The 16,834-nt window shown below is 37.3% G+C and overlaps 1 protein-coding gene across 1 annotated transcript in view; it reads right to left on the reverse strand.

Moving 5' to 3' along the window:
• PCDH15 (protocadherin related 15) overlaps positions 1-16,834 on the reverse strand; it is a gene marked incomplete at its 5' end in the record, with an annotated part of 427,034 nt that overhangs the window by 288,884 nt on the left and 121,316 nt on the right. Inside the window, 3 exons of the mRNA XM_083364768.1 lie at positions 6,810-6,980; positions 12,661-12,771; positions 16,603-16,722. Of these exons, the coding sequence (XP_083220894.1) occupies positions 6,810-6,980; positions 12,661-12,771; positions 16,603-16,722 (402 nt within the window). The remainder of the gene's footprint in view (positions 1-6,809; positions 6,981-12,660; positions 12,772-16,602; positions 16,723-16,834) is intronic.

Genomic DNA, 16,834 nt, shown 5'->3' on the forward strand with positions numbered 1-16,834 from the left:
TTCCTGTCAAAGCCTGGGTTTTTATTTTCTTTTTTGAACTGGCAAAGTTTTGTGATGATATTCCATGGACAATGCTTCTTTTCTGGGTTATACTAATGAGCCATGTTTCATTGGCTGTTGCAATGGGACAGCAGATGCTTTCCTGTCCACCATCAACATGTGAGTAATCCCATCTTGCACAAGCCTTCCTGTTTTTCACTGACATGTTTTTGCCAAGTTTGATGTCAATTTCCCTTTGAGTAATCCACCAACTGTCCCTAATTAAGTACATCAACCTTGCTTGTGTGAAGTGCTTTAATTGCTGTCACAGGTCATCCATACAAATCAGCTCTTCCTAGTTCACCATCTTTATATTTCATTTTGGCCCAGTGACACTCTGTAGTCAAAGCAACACAGTCATCAGCACCATAAATGGCCTGCATTTGGCTGTCGATTTTAATTGGAGGGATTCCTTTTGCATTCAAAAGTTCAACCGTAGCATGTTGTTTAAAATGCAGCAATGAGTAGTAGCTTCCATTTCATGAAAAATAGCAACTTAACCTTTTCTTCCTACCAACTGAGATGAAATAACAGATAATAAAGAAGATATCTGAGCTTTTGGTGTATCTCTACTGCTCTCTGTTAATGGCTTACAATGTTAGAGATGTTACTTTTTGTTCAACCCTCTTAATGTGTTACTGTATGCCCAAATTTTATTCTAATAAGTTGACTGCACAGCAAATGTCATACCAGAAGCAGTTAGATGGTTTAGCTTCCTTAGATACTGAACTATAACTTCTTTCTTATTGTGACTCTATGGAGCCATATTGTGGCCGTTTTACCCTAATTTAATATTTTATCTTGTTTATTGTATTATTCACACTCTCTAAACTTATATTTGTGTTTGTATGTATAATGTGTTTTATTAGTTTTGTATATCAGTGACTGTAGATGCCGTGTGTTAAATAAAATAAATAAATGTGCAGAAAATATATCAGCGTGGAATTAATGAAGAGTGATCCTCCTATTTATTGTACTTTTTCAGTCTAGAAAGTCTGGAGTAAATAGTTGGTTTTGCTCAGTTCTTCTGAGTGTTAGGTATATGTGCACATACAATTGACCAAGCTTACTGATGCTTTTTTAAAAAAAACAAACAAAAAAAACCCAGAATCAGAACAAATTGCATTAATTTGAATAGCATCAATTATTTACAGAATGCATATTTCATAAGGGGGATTTGGGATTTGGCATATCAATATTTTTTTTTAAATGTGCACATCCTGAAACAAGTGCCAATGGACTCGATCTGCAAATAACCAACAGTACAATCCTATTATTCCTATTAGACTCACTGCGTGTAGAATATTTCACTGAAAGGTTCTGCAAGAATTATTCTTGCAGCTATATCAGTAAAACCTCTATTGCACATCTTGTCAACCTTTAAGCATCAAGCCTTATAAATCCAGAGAAGATTAAAGGTATCAGTTGGAAGAATTGCTAGCAGAGACAGCAACCATTTCATTATTCATAAAGGAACGCAAAGAGTTTGGCATATGGGCATTCTATAATTATACATGAAAAAGATATACTCAGGCTAACAATCAAAACCTTGAGCTTTCATTTTAGATATTCCAAATCCATCTTTTATACAATGATGACTACACTATTGTCGTCCATCTCAAACAAGACAGAGTTTGTGTGTGGTAAAACACACATCAAGCTTGCTGCATGAAGATCAACAGAACTTAGAAGCAAACCAGCTTTTCTTTTGTATATAGAGAACCTTGATGAGTTATGTTTTCTCCAAGAGAACATTTGCAGAAATTATTGACAAAATCCCTGCATTATATTTAATGCAAAAATAATTGTTTCCAAACTTTCAATGCTTCAGGAACTCCTCCCTCCCTCAATACTATCATATCCTTCCATCTCCCACTACCCCCATCCGGTCAGAACTGATGAAGCTTCTTGGAGGAGAAGCAAAATATCTTCTTCTTCAAGAAAAACAAACAAACATAGATCAGTTGCTTTTTCAAAAAGCACCTTTCAAACAACCATGACCTGGATGACTGAGAATCTCCATCGACACTATCATATAGACCAGGGGTAGGCAACCTTGGCTCTTTTATGACTCGTGGACTTCAACTCCCAGAATTCCTGATATAGACCAATCCATAAGTCACCTCCTGGGCATCCTTTAACAGATGAATGGCTGAATTTACAGTTTGGAGGAACTTGTTCAGAATTAATTAATTAATTAATTCTTGTAACAGAATTAAACTTATCCCAAAGAATGTCACAAGGTGACTCACTTAGACCTGCTTAATCAGAGTTTAACTTGAAGTTTATTTAACAACTTTGTATACCAGAAAGCATGAATATCAACATTCCTTACTGTTGACCAGTAATCTTCTGACTGTCCTCCCTGTAGTTGGGAATGGATTCCTTTAAGCAGAGCCATAAGAGTAGATAATAAGAGCTAACAAAATAACAAAAGATCTGCTAACTCTCCATAATGAAGAATAATGATGAGATTGAAAATAAGACAGAAACAATTTATTATAGATAGCCCTTGACCTTTCCATAATGTCAAGACTTCCGAAGCTGAAAAACCTGGAGAACGTGAGTTACTTAGATTTCTGGAAATATCTTTATTGCTAGTAGGGTAATGCAACAGAATCTTGAAAACCTACCAAAGCAATCATCCATACAACTTATATCTAGTGTAATTCAGGTGGAATTATTTTGAATTTCAGTTCTAATGTTTATTCCTCCCCTGGTTTCCAGAATCACTTATGGTCCTGTTCCCTCCTTCTAACTGTCTTGCTACCCCCTCTGGAGCTGCCAAGATCTGTTGGAATGTATGTATACTTCATTTCTGAAACAAATGAAACTCCACACGTCTTTGTAATTTTAAATTATGCAATTATGTTTTAGGCTTGTGTTCATTTAGAAGCGAATCCTATATTAAATTGTTCGATAGGTAACAGCTTTGTATGATATGGTGCTTCTGTTGCTTAGAATCAGAATGTTTATTGGTTGAAGGCAAGCAACATACTATTTCCCCCCATTACTGAGCTATATAACACATCACAAATATTCCACGTCATTAATATGGATGTTCTCATTTATATTTAGATAGCCATTTGAGCATCATTATGGCAGGAAAAGAAGGCAAAATATTGGCATTCCAAAAATGCCATTTTTTTGTCATTGGCACCCAGAAAATCCATTACAAGTTCCTCAAGAATTTGTTTCATTTTTAGCACTTCAAATTATACAAACCTTAGTGTTAGCCTCCCAGCCTACTGATTCAAAATGCAGAAATGTCTATTATAATTAGAATGTGTTCACATATGTATTTTTAACAAAGGAGAAAAATAATACAACCTTTTCTATTTCCTAGGAAAGCTTCCTTTACAGGATTGGCACTTTGGGGATGTTTTATATTATAGCAACAAACAGATCCAAGAAATTATTTCTAGGGCTATTACACAAACAAAGTATTGCAAGGTCCTCAACCAGTTGATCCGTAGACAGTGATGGTGGTAATGGTGATGAATCCTTTCCATATGCATGAGATGAACTAATCCTATAGTCCATTGAGGTCATAGAACTTGAGTACATTATGAGAAGCCAAGCTAATTAGCTATCAGTTCATTTCTTATTCTTACAAAGACAGTTATCCAATGATGGGACCTCTCTCACCTATCAAAGTGTTGTAGTATCTTTCTATCATTTCTGCCTCACCATGGAAGAAGCCAGCAAGCAACATATGGAAATGGCCATAGCAACATGTTTAGCACCAAGTGGGAATAATCTTAATTGTTTATCAGTCAACAGTCTGATAAACAAAATCTGAGTCTGAAGGCAGGATAGGGGTGGAACAACTAGGGACCCTCCCTAGTTCTCTGGAAAGTAAAAAGCAGGAGAACAGAAGGAAAATACTTTCAGCCTTGCAATATTTTTTTTACTGTAACCTTCTAATAAAGGAAGCATTAGTAGAAGCATTGTGATTTTGGTTTCCTGTCTGGATTATCTTGAAGTGCTGACATCTATCTTGCAAGTCTGAAAGCATGTTACTCTTCCCCATTTCCGAGATGGTTTCTGAACTTCTACTCCTTTGGGCTCAGATTTCACTTATCAGGATGGCCAATTTTCCTCTTGTCTTCCATGGTTATTCTCATAGTCCATTACAAAGTTCTAGGCATGAATGACAATACTTTCAATAATAGTTTTCTCAATGGAAAACATTAAGCTATACCAACTCTCTTAAGTGTCCCAAAGATAAATGTAATGCACTCTAATTCTTTTTACAATACTTAATGTGGAGTGAAAAGCAAGGTTTTACACCTGGGCGGGAAAAACCAAGTACAGATTAGCAACACCCGGCTCAAAAACAGTAACTGGGAGACGGACCTTGGAGTCCTAGTGGACGATCACTTAAATATGAGTCAGCAGTTTGCTGACTCATATTTAAGTGATCGTCCACTAGGACTCCAAAAAAGCTAATACAATCCTTGGTTGTATAAATAGAGGCATAGAATCAAAATCACATGAAGTATTAGTACCGCTTTATAACGCCTTAGCAAAGCCACATCTGGAATACTGCATCCTGTTTTGGTCACCACATTACAATAAAGATGTTGAGACCTTGAAAAAAAGTGCAAAGAAGAGCAACTAAGATGATTAAAGGCCTAGAGACTAAAACATATGAAGAACAGTTGCAGGATTTGGGTTTGGCTAGTCTAGAGAAAACAAGGACTAGTGGGGACATGATAACAGTATTCCAGTATTTGAGAGGCTGCCAAAAAGAAGAGGGGGTCAAACTTATTTTCCAAAACACCAGAAAGCAAGACAAGAAACAACAGATGGAAACTAATCAAGGAGAGAAGCAACCTGGAATTAAGGAGAAACTTCCTAACAGTGAGGACAATGAACCAGTGGAACAGCTTGCTTTCAGACGTTGTGGGTGCTTCATCACTCAAGGTTTTTAAGAAGAGACTGGATAGCCACATGTCTGAAATGATATAGGGATTTCTGCTCAAGCAGGGGGCTGGACTAGAAGACCTCCAAGGTCCCTTCCAGCTCTATTCTGATTATGATGTTGCAAAGCTATTGCTACTTTAATGATTCTGAAAAGAAATGATTACATTCTACAAGTATTTTCCTCTTTTAAATCAGATGATAAAATCAACTGAAAAATATTACACTATAAAAATATTCTGAAGAGCTACATTTAGGAAATATTTATGATCAATTCAGAGTAATATTATTTCTTACCTGAAAAGACTATTTGTACAAAACAACCCTCTTATAAATGGGTCAGTGTACATTGCAAAAGGGAAATTAAGCAAATAAAAATATGACACGAGGATGCTTATAAATTATTATAATTTTTCCCATGTTTGCAAAGGTTTATTTATGTCCATGATATATATATTATTATTAATATCATTTTCATCAGTTTGGGGAGAACACATAAACCATGTCTGGGATGGTTATCTAAAGCATAGTTTGATAATGCTGTAAATACTAAAAACCTACAAAACTAAGATAAAGGCTCAGCAGGAGCTGGGTCCTCTGATGCGTGTTATCGGGAAGGCTCTGAGCAATAAATACTTATGTCATGTTAACTGTATGGGCTTAAGGAATCACTATTAAAGCTGGAGAGTCAGAAATCAGCAATTTCCAGTCTAGTGAAAAGCTGTTATTTAAATATACTTCAATGGTATAGGTATAGGTATATATTTCAATGGTAAAGGTTCTCCTGCTTGAGTAGGAGGCTGGACTAGAAGTCCTCCTAGGTCCCTTCCAGCTCAGCTCTACTCTACTCTACTCTACTCTACTCTACACTCTAATCTACACTCTAATCTACTCCACTCCACTCTCCACTCTCTATTCTATTCTATTCTATTCTATTCTATTCTATTCTATTCTATTCTATTCTATTCTATTCTATTCTATTCTATTCTATTCTATTCTATTCTATTCCTATTCTATTCCTATCCTATTCTATTCTATTCCTATCCTATCCTATTCTATTCCTATCCTATCCTATCCTATCCTATCCTATCCTATCCTATCCTATCCTATCCTATTCTATTCTATTCTCTCAGCCTCACCGGCAAACTAGATAGGTAACACAATCAAATTACCTAATTCTATTTTATATAAAATTACACTGACTTAATCTTGCAAGTCTGAAAGTACATTTCTCTCTCTGTCTCCTTTATAGCCTGGGAAACTAGGCAGGGTCTCTTCTGACCCTCTTGCTCTACCCACTATCCAGCCGTGGGCTATGCTGTCTCTTATCTGTTCCTCAGTTAGCATCTCTTTACCCAGCCTCCCAAGGTCTTTTCCACATGCCATTACATCACCTCCCAAGCCATCAAGTGACCAGTCAATTTAGAAAATCAGGAATGTTTTAAACTATACGTTCATAAGATTTTTTTTTATATAGTAAGGTGAACAATCCAGTGTTGTGTTTGAGGTTCCATTCTTCTGTGCAATAAAGACATCAATTTAACCAAGTCATACCTGGGAGACTTTTGTCAAGTCTAGCTAAGAGTTGAATTAAGGGTTAAGTGTCTGGAGGTGTATGATTTATTGCCAGTCCGGGAGTGAAGCTTGACAAGAATCCACTCAAGAGTCTGATAAATCAGGCTTTGCAATTTGCATGCAGCTGCAAAAATGAGGCTGTCTCTGACATAGCTGGATATATGGCTGGCCTCTGTTGAGTCTGCTGATTGTAAGCTTGTGTTGCACAATTAGTGGTGACTAAATACAGGTGCAGAATGAATGGATTCAATTAACATGCTTGTACTTACAGGGTCAGTGAGTTCTGGCAAACTAGCTTGATAAGTGAGTGGCCGGCAGTCCCGAGTGTTAAAAACTAATATACATGGAAGGAACATTGGTCCAAGGTCATCCCCATCAAGGACATCAACAGTAAGGGTGGCTGTACTTGTTCTTCGTTCCACCAAATTTTGAGCTCGATCCTGTGTAGAAAACAGAATGATTAAAGCCGATTCTTGCAATTCCTCCAAAAAGAATGATGTCTTTCAATACAGGTAGACCTTGACTTACAACCATTCATTTATTGACCATTCATAGTTACAACAGTGGCTTTGAAAAAAGTGACTTATGACCGCTTTTCACCCTTATGACCACTTTTCACCCTTATGACCATTTCTGCATCCCCATGGTCACATGATCAAAATTCAAATGCTTGGCCACTGGCATGTCAGTATGACAGTTGCACGGTCTTGGTGTCATGTGATCACCTTCCCACCTGGCTTCCAAAAAGCAAATCCAATGAGGGAAGTCAGTCATGACTGCATGATTTGCAATTCAACTGTGGCATAAAGAAAGGTCATAAAATGAGGCAAAATTCACTTAATGATTGATTTGACAACTAAAAATGTTGGGCTCCATTGTGGTTATAGGTTGAGGACTACCAGTAAAAAAAAATATTTACCATTTCATAACATGCAATTTCAGACTGAATCCTGTGATGTACTTGTGAACAGAAGTAATGTACTGCCAGACTCCAGATAGCAGCATATAGTAGTAGAAACTGGATGGAAGTTTTTCTTAAATCAGGTGGCAAGTTGGATTTGTTTTTGTTTCTTCCTGTCACTAATTTTATTCTCAATCATATCATATCCTTTCCCCCATTACTTTAGGTATGTGTCTGTTTCTACCTCTCTCATTATGTACTTATTTCAAGATACTCATCTCTTCTCTTCTCTACATTTTCCCATTAAGTCTCTTTCTCCTTTCCTGGTGTTCCAAGTTATTCAACTCCTTGAATAGTTCTGTGAGATGTTAGCTGACATCAAACACAAATATACAAATGTATCTCAGAGAACGTTGAATGCAGAAACTAACTTTTAGTGATTCTTTAATAACACTGACAAATAAAGCTAATTAATCTAACAGCAAAGAAATCTACTATCGGCCATGTGCGAAACATAACTTGCAAAAATGAAAAGGGTTTTTCTTCCCTCTCCCTTGAAATATTTGAGGATAGGAACAAATAAAAAAGACTTTGTGATTAAAATTTCTTTTTTGTAAATTTAGGGGCAATAAGTATTGTTTTTTTTGCAGAACTACAAGTGAGTTTAATCCCCTTTCTTTCTACAAACTTTCTATAGTTTTAATTATTCAATCATTTATCAGTCATCCCTGATAAACATGCTCCATCTATTCTGCTTTCTGAAAGAAAAATTAGTCAATTCTGTTGCTTTTCAAACAGAAAAGATTAAGCATTCTGCAGGAAAAATGAACTCAGACCGATACATATGGTACCCCAACCTTGCTAAAGTTTGTAGGAAGATTGTCAGACTGCAGAGTTTCTTAATTTTAAATTTACTATTTCTGTTTTTAGTCTTATGACTAAAGAACTGTAAAAGGTAAAGATAAAGGTTCCCCTGCACATGTGTGCTAGTTGTTTCTGACTCTAGGGGCCGGTGTTCATCTCCGTTTCAAAGCCAAAGAGCCAATGCTTGTCCGAGGACGTCTCTGTGGTCATGTGGCTGGCTTGACTAGACGCCAAAGGCGCATGGAACGCTGTTACCTTCCCACTGTAGTGGTCCCTATTTTTCTACTTGCATTTTTACGTGCTTTCGAACTGCTAGGTTGGCAGAAGCTGGGACGAGTAACAGGCGCTCACTCTGTTATGCGGCACTCGGGATTCGACCCGCCAAACTGCCAACCATCTGGTTGACAAGCTCAGTGTCCTAACCCACTGAGCCACCGCGTCCCTTTAAAGAACTGTAGTGAAATAGTATTACATGTATTGTTATAAAGTAACAATTATAGAGCATTTCAGAATGGCAGTTACAGCTTTATTCATGGTAAGTGAACAATTGAAGAGGGGCATTCAAATTAATGGAAGACATCCATATGCACCATTCCTACATTCTGTCCGTTTCTCTTGAATCAATTGAAAAATAAAAAGGAGAAAACTGGAGAAAGTTTAAAATCTCCAACCGGCTACACTCAGATGGAAGCAAACTGCTCACTCTAGGAGGGATCAGCTATATGATAAATGAAATTCTCCAAGGGCACACAAATCTCACAAGCATTAAGAAGCCAGATGGAAGACAATTAAGCAGCCGCAACACACATGCTTACAGTATATAGGTGGACAGCAGAGGAGCAGGAAATGACAGCACCATTTGCAAATGAATCTGAAACTATGGACAGAAGTAGAAATAGCAGTACATATTCAGGCCTGGCAGGAGCGCCTTATGATTCCAATCAGTAATATTCTGATCACACCTCATGCTCCCTTAGCATTTGCTCTTTCCCCTCTCATTCCTTTCCCTTGCTGTGTCATATCTAGGAAAGGGGAGAAGAGGGAAGGGAGGGCTGAGTTTGAGTTAAGTGAATTGTAACTAGAGTCTTAGAAGGAACTATTCAGATCATTGGAACTTCTGCAGCAGAAGTTTGGCAGCAAGGAATCTGAGCCCTGGTGTGTCGAAAAAGGCCATTTACACCAGGGGTGGGGAATGATGCACCCTTCATGCCTTGTGGACTTCCACTCCCAGGAATTCTGTGAGTTAGGGTCATAAAGGGGCCATCGTTCCCCACCTCAGATTTAGACCATCAATTCTAACTGCTGCTCAAAGCAGGAATTCTAATTAAGGCATACTTTATAGATGTTGTCCAGTTGCTGCTCACTTTCATGATGAGTTGCTTTGTTGAATTGCTCTAGAATATTCAGCCAGAATCTGTTTCTTGGTAATTCATATCTTTTAATTAACAAACGTGAGAGTAGGAATTCTACAAAGATGGATCAGTTTAAGTACGGTACCTTGAAAGTAGTCTGTGCAATTCAGAAATAAGGGGAATACATATTAGCTCTACTTGTAAACTAAACATCTGATTTGGGAAAAATATTATTTTTCCAGGGCTAAGAAGAGTTTAAGACTTGGCCCAATGCAATTATTAATTGACTTCATAGTTTTGCTATACCATATAATCATTATTGTAGATTTACCTATCATCTACAAATAGTTACTTATTTTAAACCTGCACTTTATGTATTTATGTTGCTGGTCTGGACCATAATAAAGTAACTTATTTTATTATATAATGTGTTATAAATTGTTTTATACACACACACACACACACAAACACACACACACACACACACATATATATATATACACACACATACATACATATATAGGTATACATACACACACACACACATATGTATACATTTATATATATATATATATATATATATATATATATATATATATATATATATATATATATATATATATACACACACACACACACACACACACACACACACACACACACACACACACATATACAGTAAGGGACGAGGTGGCTCAGTGGGTTAGGACGCTGAGCTTGTCGATCAGAAGATCGGCAGTTTGGTGGGTCGAATCCCGAGTGCCGCGTAGCAGAGTGAGCACCTGTTACTCGTCCCAGCTTCTGCCAACCTAGCAGTTTGAAATCACGTAAAAATGCAAGTAGAAAAATAGGGAACACTACGGTGGGAAGGTAACAGCGTTCCGTGCACCTTTGGTGTCTAGTCATGCCGGCCACATGACCACGGAGACGTCCTTGGACAAACGCTGGCTCTTCGGCTTTGAAACGGAGATGAGCACCGGCCCCTAGAGTTGGAAACGACTAGCATGCATGTGCAGGGGAACCTTTTCCTTTACCTTTTATACATATACCTATACCTATACCTACACACACACACACACACACACACACACACACACACACACATTAAATTCACACACGTTATTTTTTTATATATGTACTTTCCTGGTATCCTGAGCATGTCTCAGTATACTGCCAGCACTTTCTAATGGGATGCAGATAACTATGATAGCTACTAGATTAAAGATCTTAGGTTGAACATACTGTATTTCATTTATCTTCTATTCTGTGCTGCTTCTATCTGCTAAAAAGTGTTATGTAAAAGCCTCAGCTGAGTAAACCTAGAAGTCAATATCTATGATGCCCTGTCATATAGAAGATTATAATTTGGAATGTAAAAGGAATAAATGGTAAAGAACACAAATAAAATTAAATAAATAAAATAGGTCTCCTCTATATCAGTAAAACTATTAAAAGGGGAAGATGAAATAGGTGTTATTATTTTCTGTGCAGCAGAGTTCATGAATGCATGCAGTGATGTGAAGGACAAGGTTTTTATTATGAATGAGAGGATGAAAATATATTGTCAAAAACTATTAATAGATACCATGTAGGTTATTTAATGGTGTGTGTGAAAGTAAAAATGATTGCATGGAATTGATAAAATCCTCACAAACAATAAAGTGAGAAGGCAATTTTTTAAACAGTGTATTGACTTGGTCCAAGCAAAGATGGTTTGCAATGGTAGAAAATTATGGAGAAGAATAGGCATAGTATTGATATAAAATAGTTTTGACTATGCTTTAGCTTTTCTTTCTCATTTAATGTGTCTCCTTTATTTGGCTTACTGTTTATTACTCTCTTTTTATGCTTTCTATAATGTTGTTTACTGAAAAAGGACAGGAAGGAAAGGAAATAATATCTGAAAGACAGTGCTACAACAAAAGCATTAGGCTGATCCTCAAACATGAAAGTGCTATCTCATCACTCAGAGATCTGAAATATTTATTTAAAATATTTATTTAAAATATTTATTTAAAAAAAATATATGGCCACCCTACTCAAACTTTGAAAAGCATAAGCAAACAATCAAGTAAGCAAACAACAAAGCAATTATGGCTAAAATCACAACAAGAGCAATTAAAAGGCAACCATCAACTCAAATTTGCTTTCTACCTTCCTAATGGTAGCCTCAATCATCTGGGCCCCAATGCCCAAGGAAAGGCATATGTTTTTATGATCTTTCCATAGATCAACAGGGTGAGAGCCAACTATATATTAAAGAGGTTATTCCAGGGACTGGGTGCTGTAACGGAAAAGGCACACTTCCTAGGTGCCTTCAGATGACATTGCTTCAAGGAAGGACTAAAATATGTCCATCCTACTAAAGCACGAGGGACTGGCAGATGAAATAGGAGAAAAGTGGTCCTGAAAATAAGTTTCTCCTATTCCATGCAATGCTTTATAGATGATAATCAACACCTTGAAAACTGGATTTGGAAGTCTATTGAGAGTTAATTCAGTCTGCAAATAGTGATATTATACACTATGCCCTTAGCTACCTATTATAGTTTCCAGATATTTTCAAGAGAAACCCCAGGCAGAATGTGTTGCAGTATAGAGATGGATTAAGGCATGAGTGACAGCAAGCTAAGCTTGATGCAAGACACAACGGGCACACAAGACTGGGATTTTGCTGAATCCTATTCCTCCACAGCCTCCAGATTAGAATAGAGAGTATCATTTGGTCATCAAAGGGCAGACATAAACAACTCAGCATCATCAGCATATTTATTACCTCTTAATGTCTTTCTAATTTGGTCAAAACTCTGTGAGACATTTGATGTACAGCTCTTCATTTCGATATCTAAACTAATATCCAACCCTTGCAAAAATGCAGTGGGAAATTTGATAAATAATGTGTTCCTTCCTTGAATTATGACAAGAAAAAACATCTAAATATTTTCAAGTTTTCTTCCAAAGCAATCATATACATAATAAACACCCCAAAAACATCATGCTCACATTTGCTTGGACAATGACAAAATAACGTGACTTTTCTTCATAATTTAATCTCTCACGCAAAACTATTGCTCCAGACAATGTCAGAGGGATGTCAAAAGTCCTATTTGATGTCTGCAAAAGAAAAAAAAAGGAGGGGGGGGGAAAGGATGGATAAAGAATTGTAGGAAACGATGAGTTAACAGTTTAAGACCAGTGACCAGTGGCAATTAATGACAATGCCTCTAGCTACAAAAAAATGTACATTATTGCACACATTCTACTTTTAACTTTGAATTATCTAGTTTTCATTGACATAAACTGGTGAATTTCTTTAAAAAAGAAAAACCGGAACTTCTATTACGTCTAAAACATGTTTGGTGTTAAAACTGTACTTAGCAAATTTTTAAAAGGACGGACAATGATAATGCTTAATTTCATTCTCAAAGGTCATTCTCAAAGATCACAAGACAAAATACAACCAATCTTTAACTTTCAACTATAGGTGAGTAAGAAAAACACTTCATATTAGATACAAACAGAATTAAATCAAAGAAAGAGGGCTACAGTGACCTAGTGCAAATTGACAATAATAGCTAAGTGTTGGAGAAATGAAGCCTGCTCACACAGCCTAACTTTAATATCATTATGATTATTGTATACTGTACTGCCGATATGTTAAAAGTGAGACATGAAAATTGCATCTTTTTTCCATGTATTTAATGTATTTAATGTAATTTATTTGAATTTAATCTATTGGTCACTCCATCCCTGCACAATGTAAGTTGAAAAATTGCAAAGGATCTTTAGTGATGTAGAAACATCTAACTAAACTTTGGTGCTTAATGAAAGACTGTGAGTGGAAAGAAACATATATTATTTATTTATTTATTTATTTATTTAGTTATATTTATATACCGCCCTATTCCCTGAGGACTCAGGGCGGTTTACAGGGAATTAAAAATCCAAAATACAAAAATTAAGAACCAAATTAAAAAATATTAAATTAACCCTGTAGTCAGTTAAAAAGAACCCCAAATTAAAAATTCCTCCTCAGTCTGGGCCCGAGAGCTCAAAGAGCCAGGTCTTCAGGTCCCGGCGGAATGATCGGAGGTCGGGGGCAGTCCTCAGCTCCATCGGCAGCTGGTTCCAGAGGGCAGGCGCTCCCACCGAGAAGGCCCTATCCCTGGGTGTCACCCGCCGGCAATCTCTCACCGGCGGAACCCTGAGCAGACCCTCCCTGTGGGAGCGCACTGGGCGAAGGGCGTTTGATGCCGGCAGCAGGTGTTCCCTCAAATAACCCGGACCCAGGCCATGTAGGGCTTTATAGGTGATAACCAGCACCTTGAATTTCACCCGGAGGGCAACCAGAAGCCAATGCAGCTCACGGAGTAGAGGTGTTACATGGGAGTATCGGGAAACCCCCATTACAACTCGCGCGGCCGCATTCTGCACCAGTTGAAGCCTCCGAGTGGTCTTCAAGGGCAGCCCCATGTAGAGAGCGTTACAGTAGTCCAAACGGGAGGTCACAAGCGCATGAGTGACTGTGCGTAGGGCGTCTCGGTCCAGATAGGGACGCAACTGGCGCACCAGGCGAACCTGTGCAAAAGCCCCCCTGGTCACGGCTCCTATGTGATCTTCAAAATTGAGCCGTGAATCCAGGAGGACGCCCAAGTTGCGAGCCCTATCAACGGGGGGTAACACCTCACCCCCCATCATTAGGGGTGGAATAACATGGTTAACCCGAGACGCCGATACGCACAGCCACTCAGTCTTGGCGGGACTGAGACGAAGCCTGTTTCTCCCCATCCAGACCTGAACCGCCTCCAGGCACCGGGACATATTAGATCATAAACAATAACCCCCTATACAGTTAGGACCTCAAATATATTTTTGGCCTGATGTAAGCGATCTTGATGGGTGTACACTTTTTATTAATTCAGCTGTAGATTCTCCCAATCTGATACAACATAAATAAAATCATGGCCCTTTCTTCATTGAAATTTTAATGTTTCCAAAATCTGAAGAAATATCAATCCTTATCCCATGGATATTTTTTTCTTTTCCCAATAACTGTGACAATAGGTATTTTCTGGAATAAATCAAGATTTATAGAGCAAAGGCTATGAACTTTCTGGAACTCACAGGTTACCAAATACAGCCGCTCCTTTTTAACGGCATCAGTTAGCAACTGTTCGCAAATGCAAAGGTAATAAGCAGAAAATCAATTTTCAACCAATGCATGAACTGCATGAACATTTGGGCGTGCGTACCCAAATTTTCACACCTGACAACAATGCATGCTGGAGTAAGAATAATGCTGGCATTGCTGTACAAGAGAATTTCATCTGAATGAAAGAGCAGCACCCAGTGATCTTCGTAATTTCTCTCTCTCTCTCTCTCTCTCTCTCTCTCTCTCTCTCTCTCTCTCTCTCTCTCTCTCTCTGTGTGTGTGTGTGTGTGTGTGTGTATGTGTGTCACATGGTTTGTTAGCAACCATTTCACATAATGACCACTATATACCAAACAAATGACCCATTGGGATCCCCATATCAAAATAATTTACCTTATGTCCGGCCAGAACTTGAAAATAACATTCAACGTAGCACAGTATTTAAACAAAATGATCCGGTTAAGATCTGCATATATGGGACTGATTGGGGTAGATTGTAAGGGCGACTCCGAAATATAATGTTATCATATTTTATCTATATCTTAAATTTGTATTTTATTACTATTTCAACTTAAATTGTATTTTAATTCCATTTTAAATTGTATTTTATCAAATTCCATTTTGGATTGTTTTTATCAAGTTTTGGTGACGGTTTGTTGCTGGAACTTTGTACTTTGATATGGCCCAAGGGATAATCAATAAAGTTGTTGTTGTTGTTGTTGACATAATGACCATTTTGCTGGAACAAATTGTGATTACTAAATAAGGAGAGAGGGCATCATAATGTGCCTTCCTTCAAAGTCATTAAAACTTTGTAGTGGACCTGACTGGTCTACCCAGATATACATTTAACTCTTCATTAAAATTGCATTCTAGTTTGACTACAGTAGAATTCATTCATTCATTCATTCATTCATTCATTCATTCATTCATTCATTCTTTAATCAATTAATTAATTTATATACATGAAAAGTGAGCAACTAACAGAATAGAAAAACAAAATTAAAAACAGGAATAGTATTAAAATAGTAGCCAAGGACATTCATGATCAAGCTGATCATAAAATGATCTCATCATTACTATCAAGGTCCAAGGCTTATTATTTATTTTATTTTATTTGTGTCAAATTTGAAGGCTGGCCATGGCAGAGAAGGTTGTCCTTCTGGATCCCAACAGGTAAAAAGATGTCTTTTGGTTGGGACCCAGGTACACAGCTCCTGTTAACAGGACAGGTAGAAAAATATTAACCTATTTTGAGATCCCTGGCCTTAAGGGGTAGGTATCCATCTTCATGGATAACTGACATTTGATAATTCAAGTTCCTATGGTTTTCTACTCACCATCTAAAGTCATCTGGCTTTGAAAGAACCCCATTAGAAATAAATCCATATATCATGGACAGAACAATTGTTTCATATAGCTCAATCTTATTGGGAAAACCATTCTGAACAGTCTATTATTTTGCCAATATTCTTTACCAAGTGCAAATAAAACTTGTTACATTCACTGGATTCAATATGCTGACTTCATGATGATAAGCAAAGCAATTTGTTCATGTAGTCATCAGGAGCCAGAACTGACTCAAAGAACTACGACCACCATAAAATCTCTTTTAAGAATATTGCCTTGTTCCATTCATAGTAGTCAGACAAAACCTGACCAGAAAATACATTACTTAAACATTTCAATATACATTCAGATTAATAAAGGAATAAATTACGCATATCTATTTTGCTTTTATAAAAGAAAAAAAATATTCCAACAATATTTACTGAAAATAAAATTTCACGTACTGGATCGCTGGGATTGTATTGGATGACATACTCTATCTGGCCATTGGGTCCATCATCTATATCTGTGGCGCCTCTGTTCCCAGAGAATCCAGTGAAGATGGTGGTTCCAACTGGTGTTAACTGAAAGAACAGATATAAGGTTCACGCTTAAAAATTCTTGAAGGAAACCCAAATTCTGTATGCAATTGTTTGTAAGTATGGTGGTAACTCTCCCAACTGAAACAAGATTGCC

This window comes from Vipera ursinii (genome assembly GCF_947247035.1).
Source record: "Vipera ursinii genome assembly, chromosome: 5".
Classification (NCBI taxonomy): domain Eukaryota; kingdom Metazoa; phylum Chordata; class Lepidosauria; order Squamata; family Viperidae; genus Vipera; species Vipera ursinii.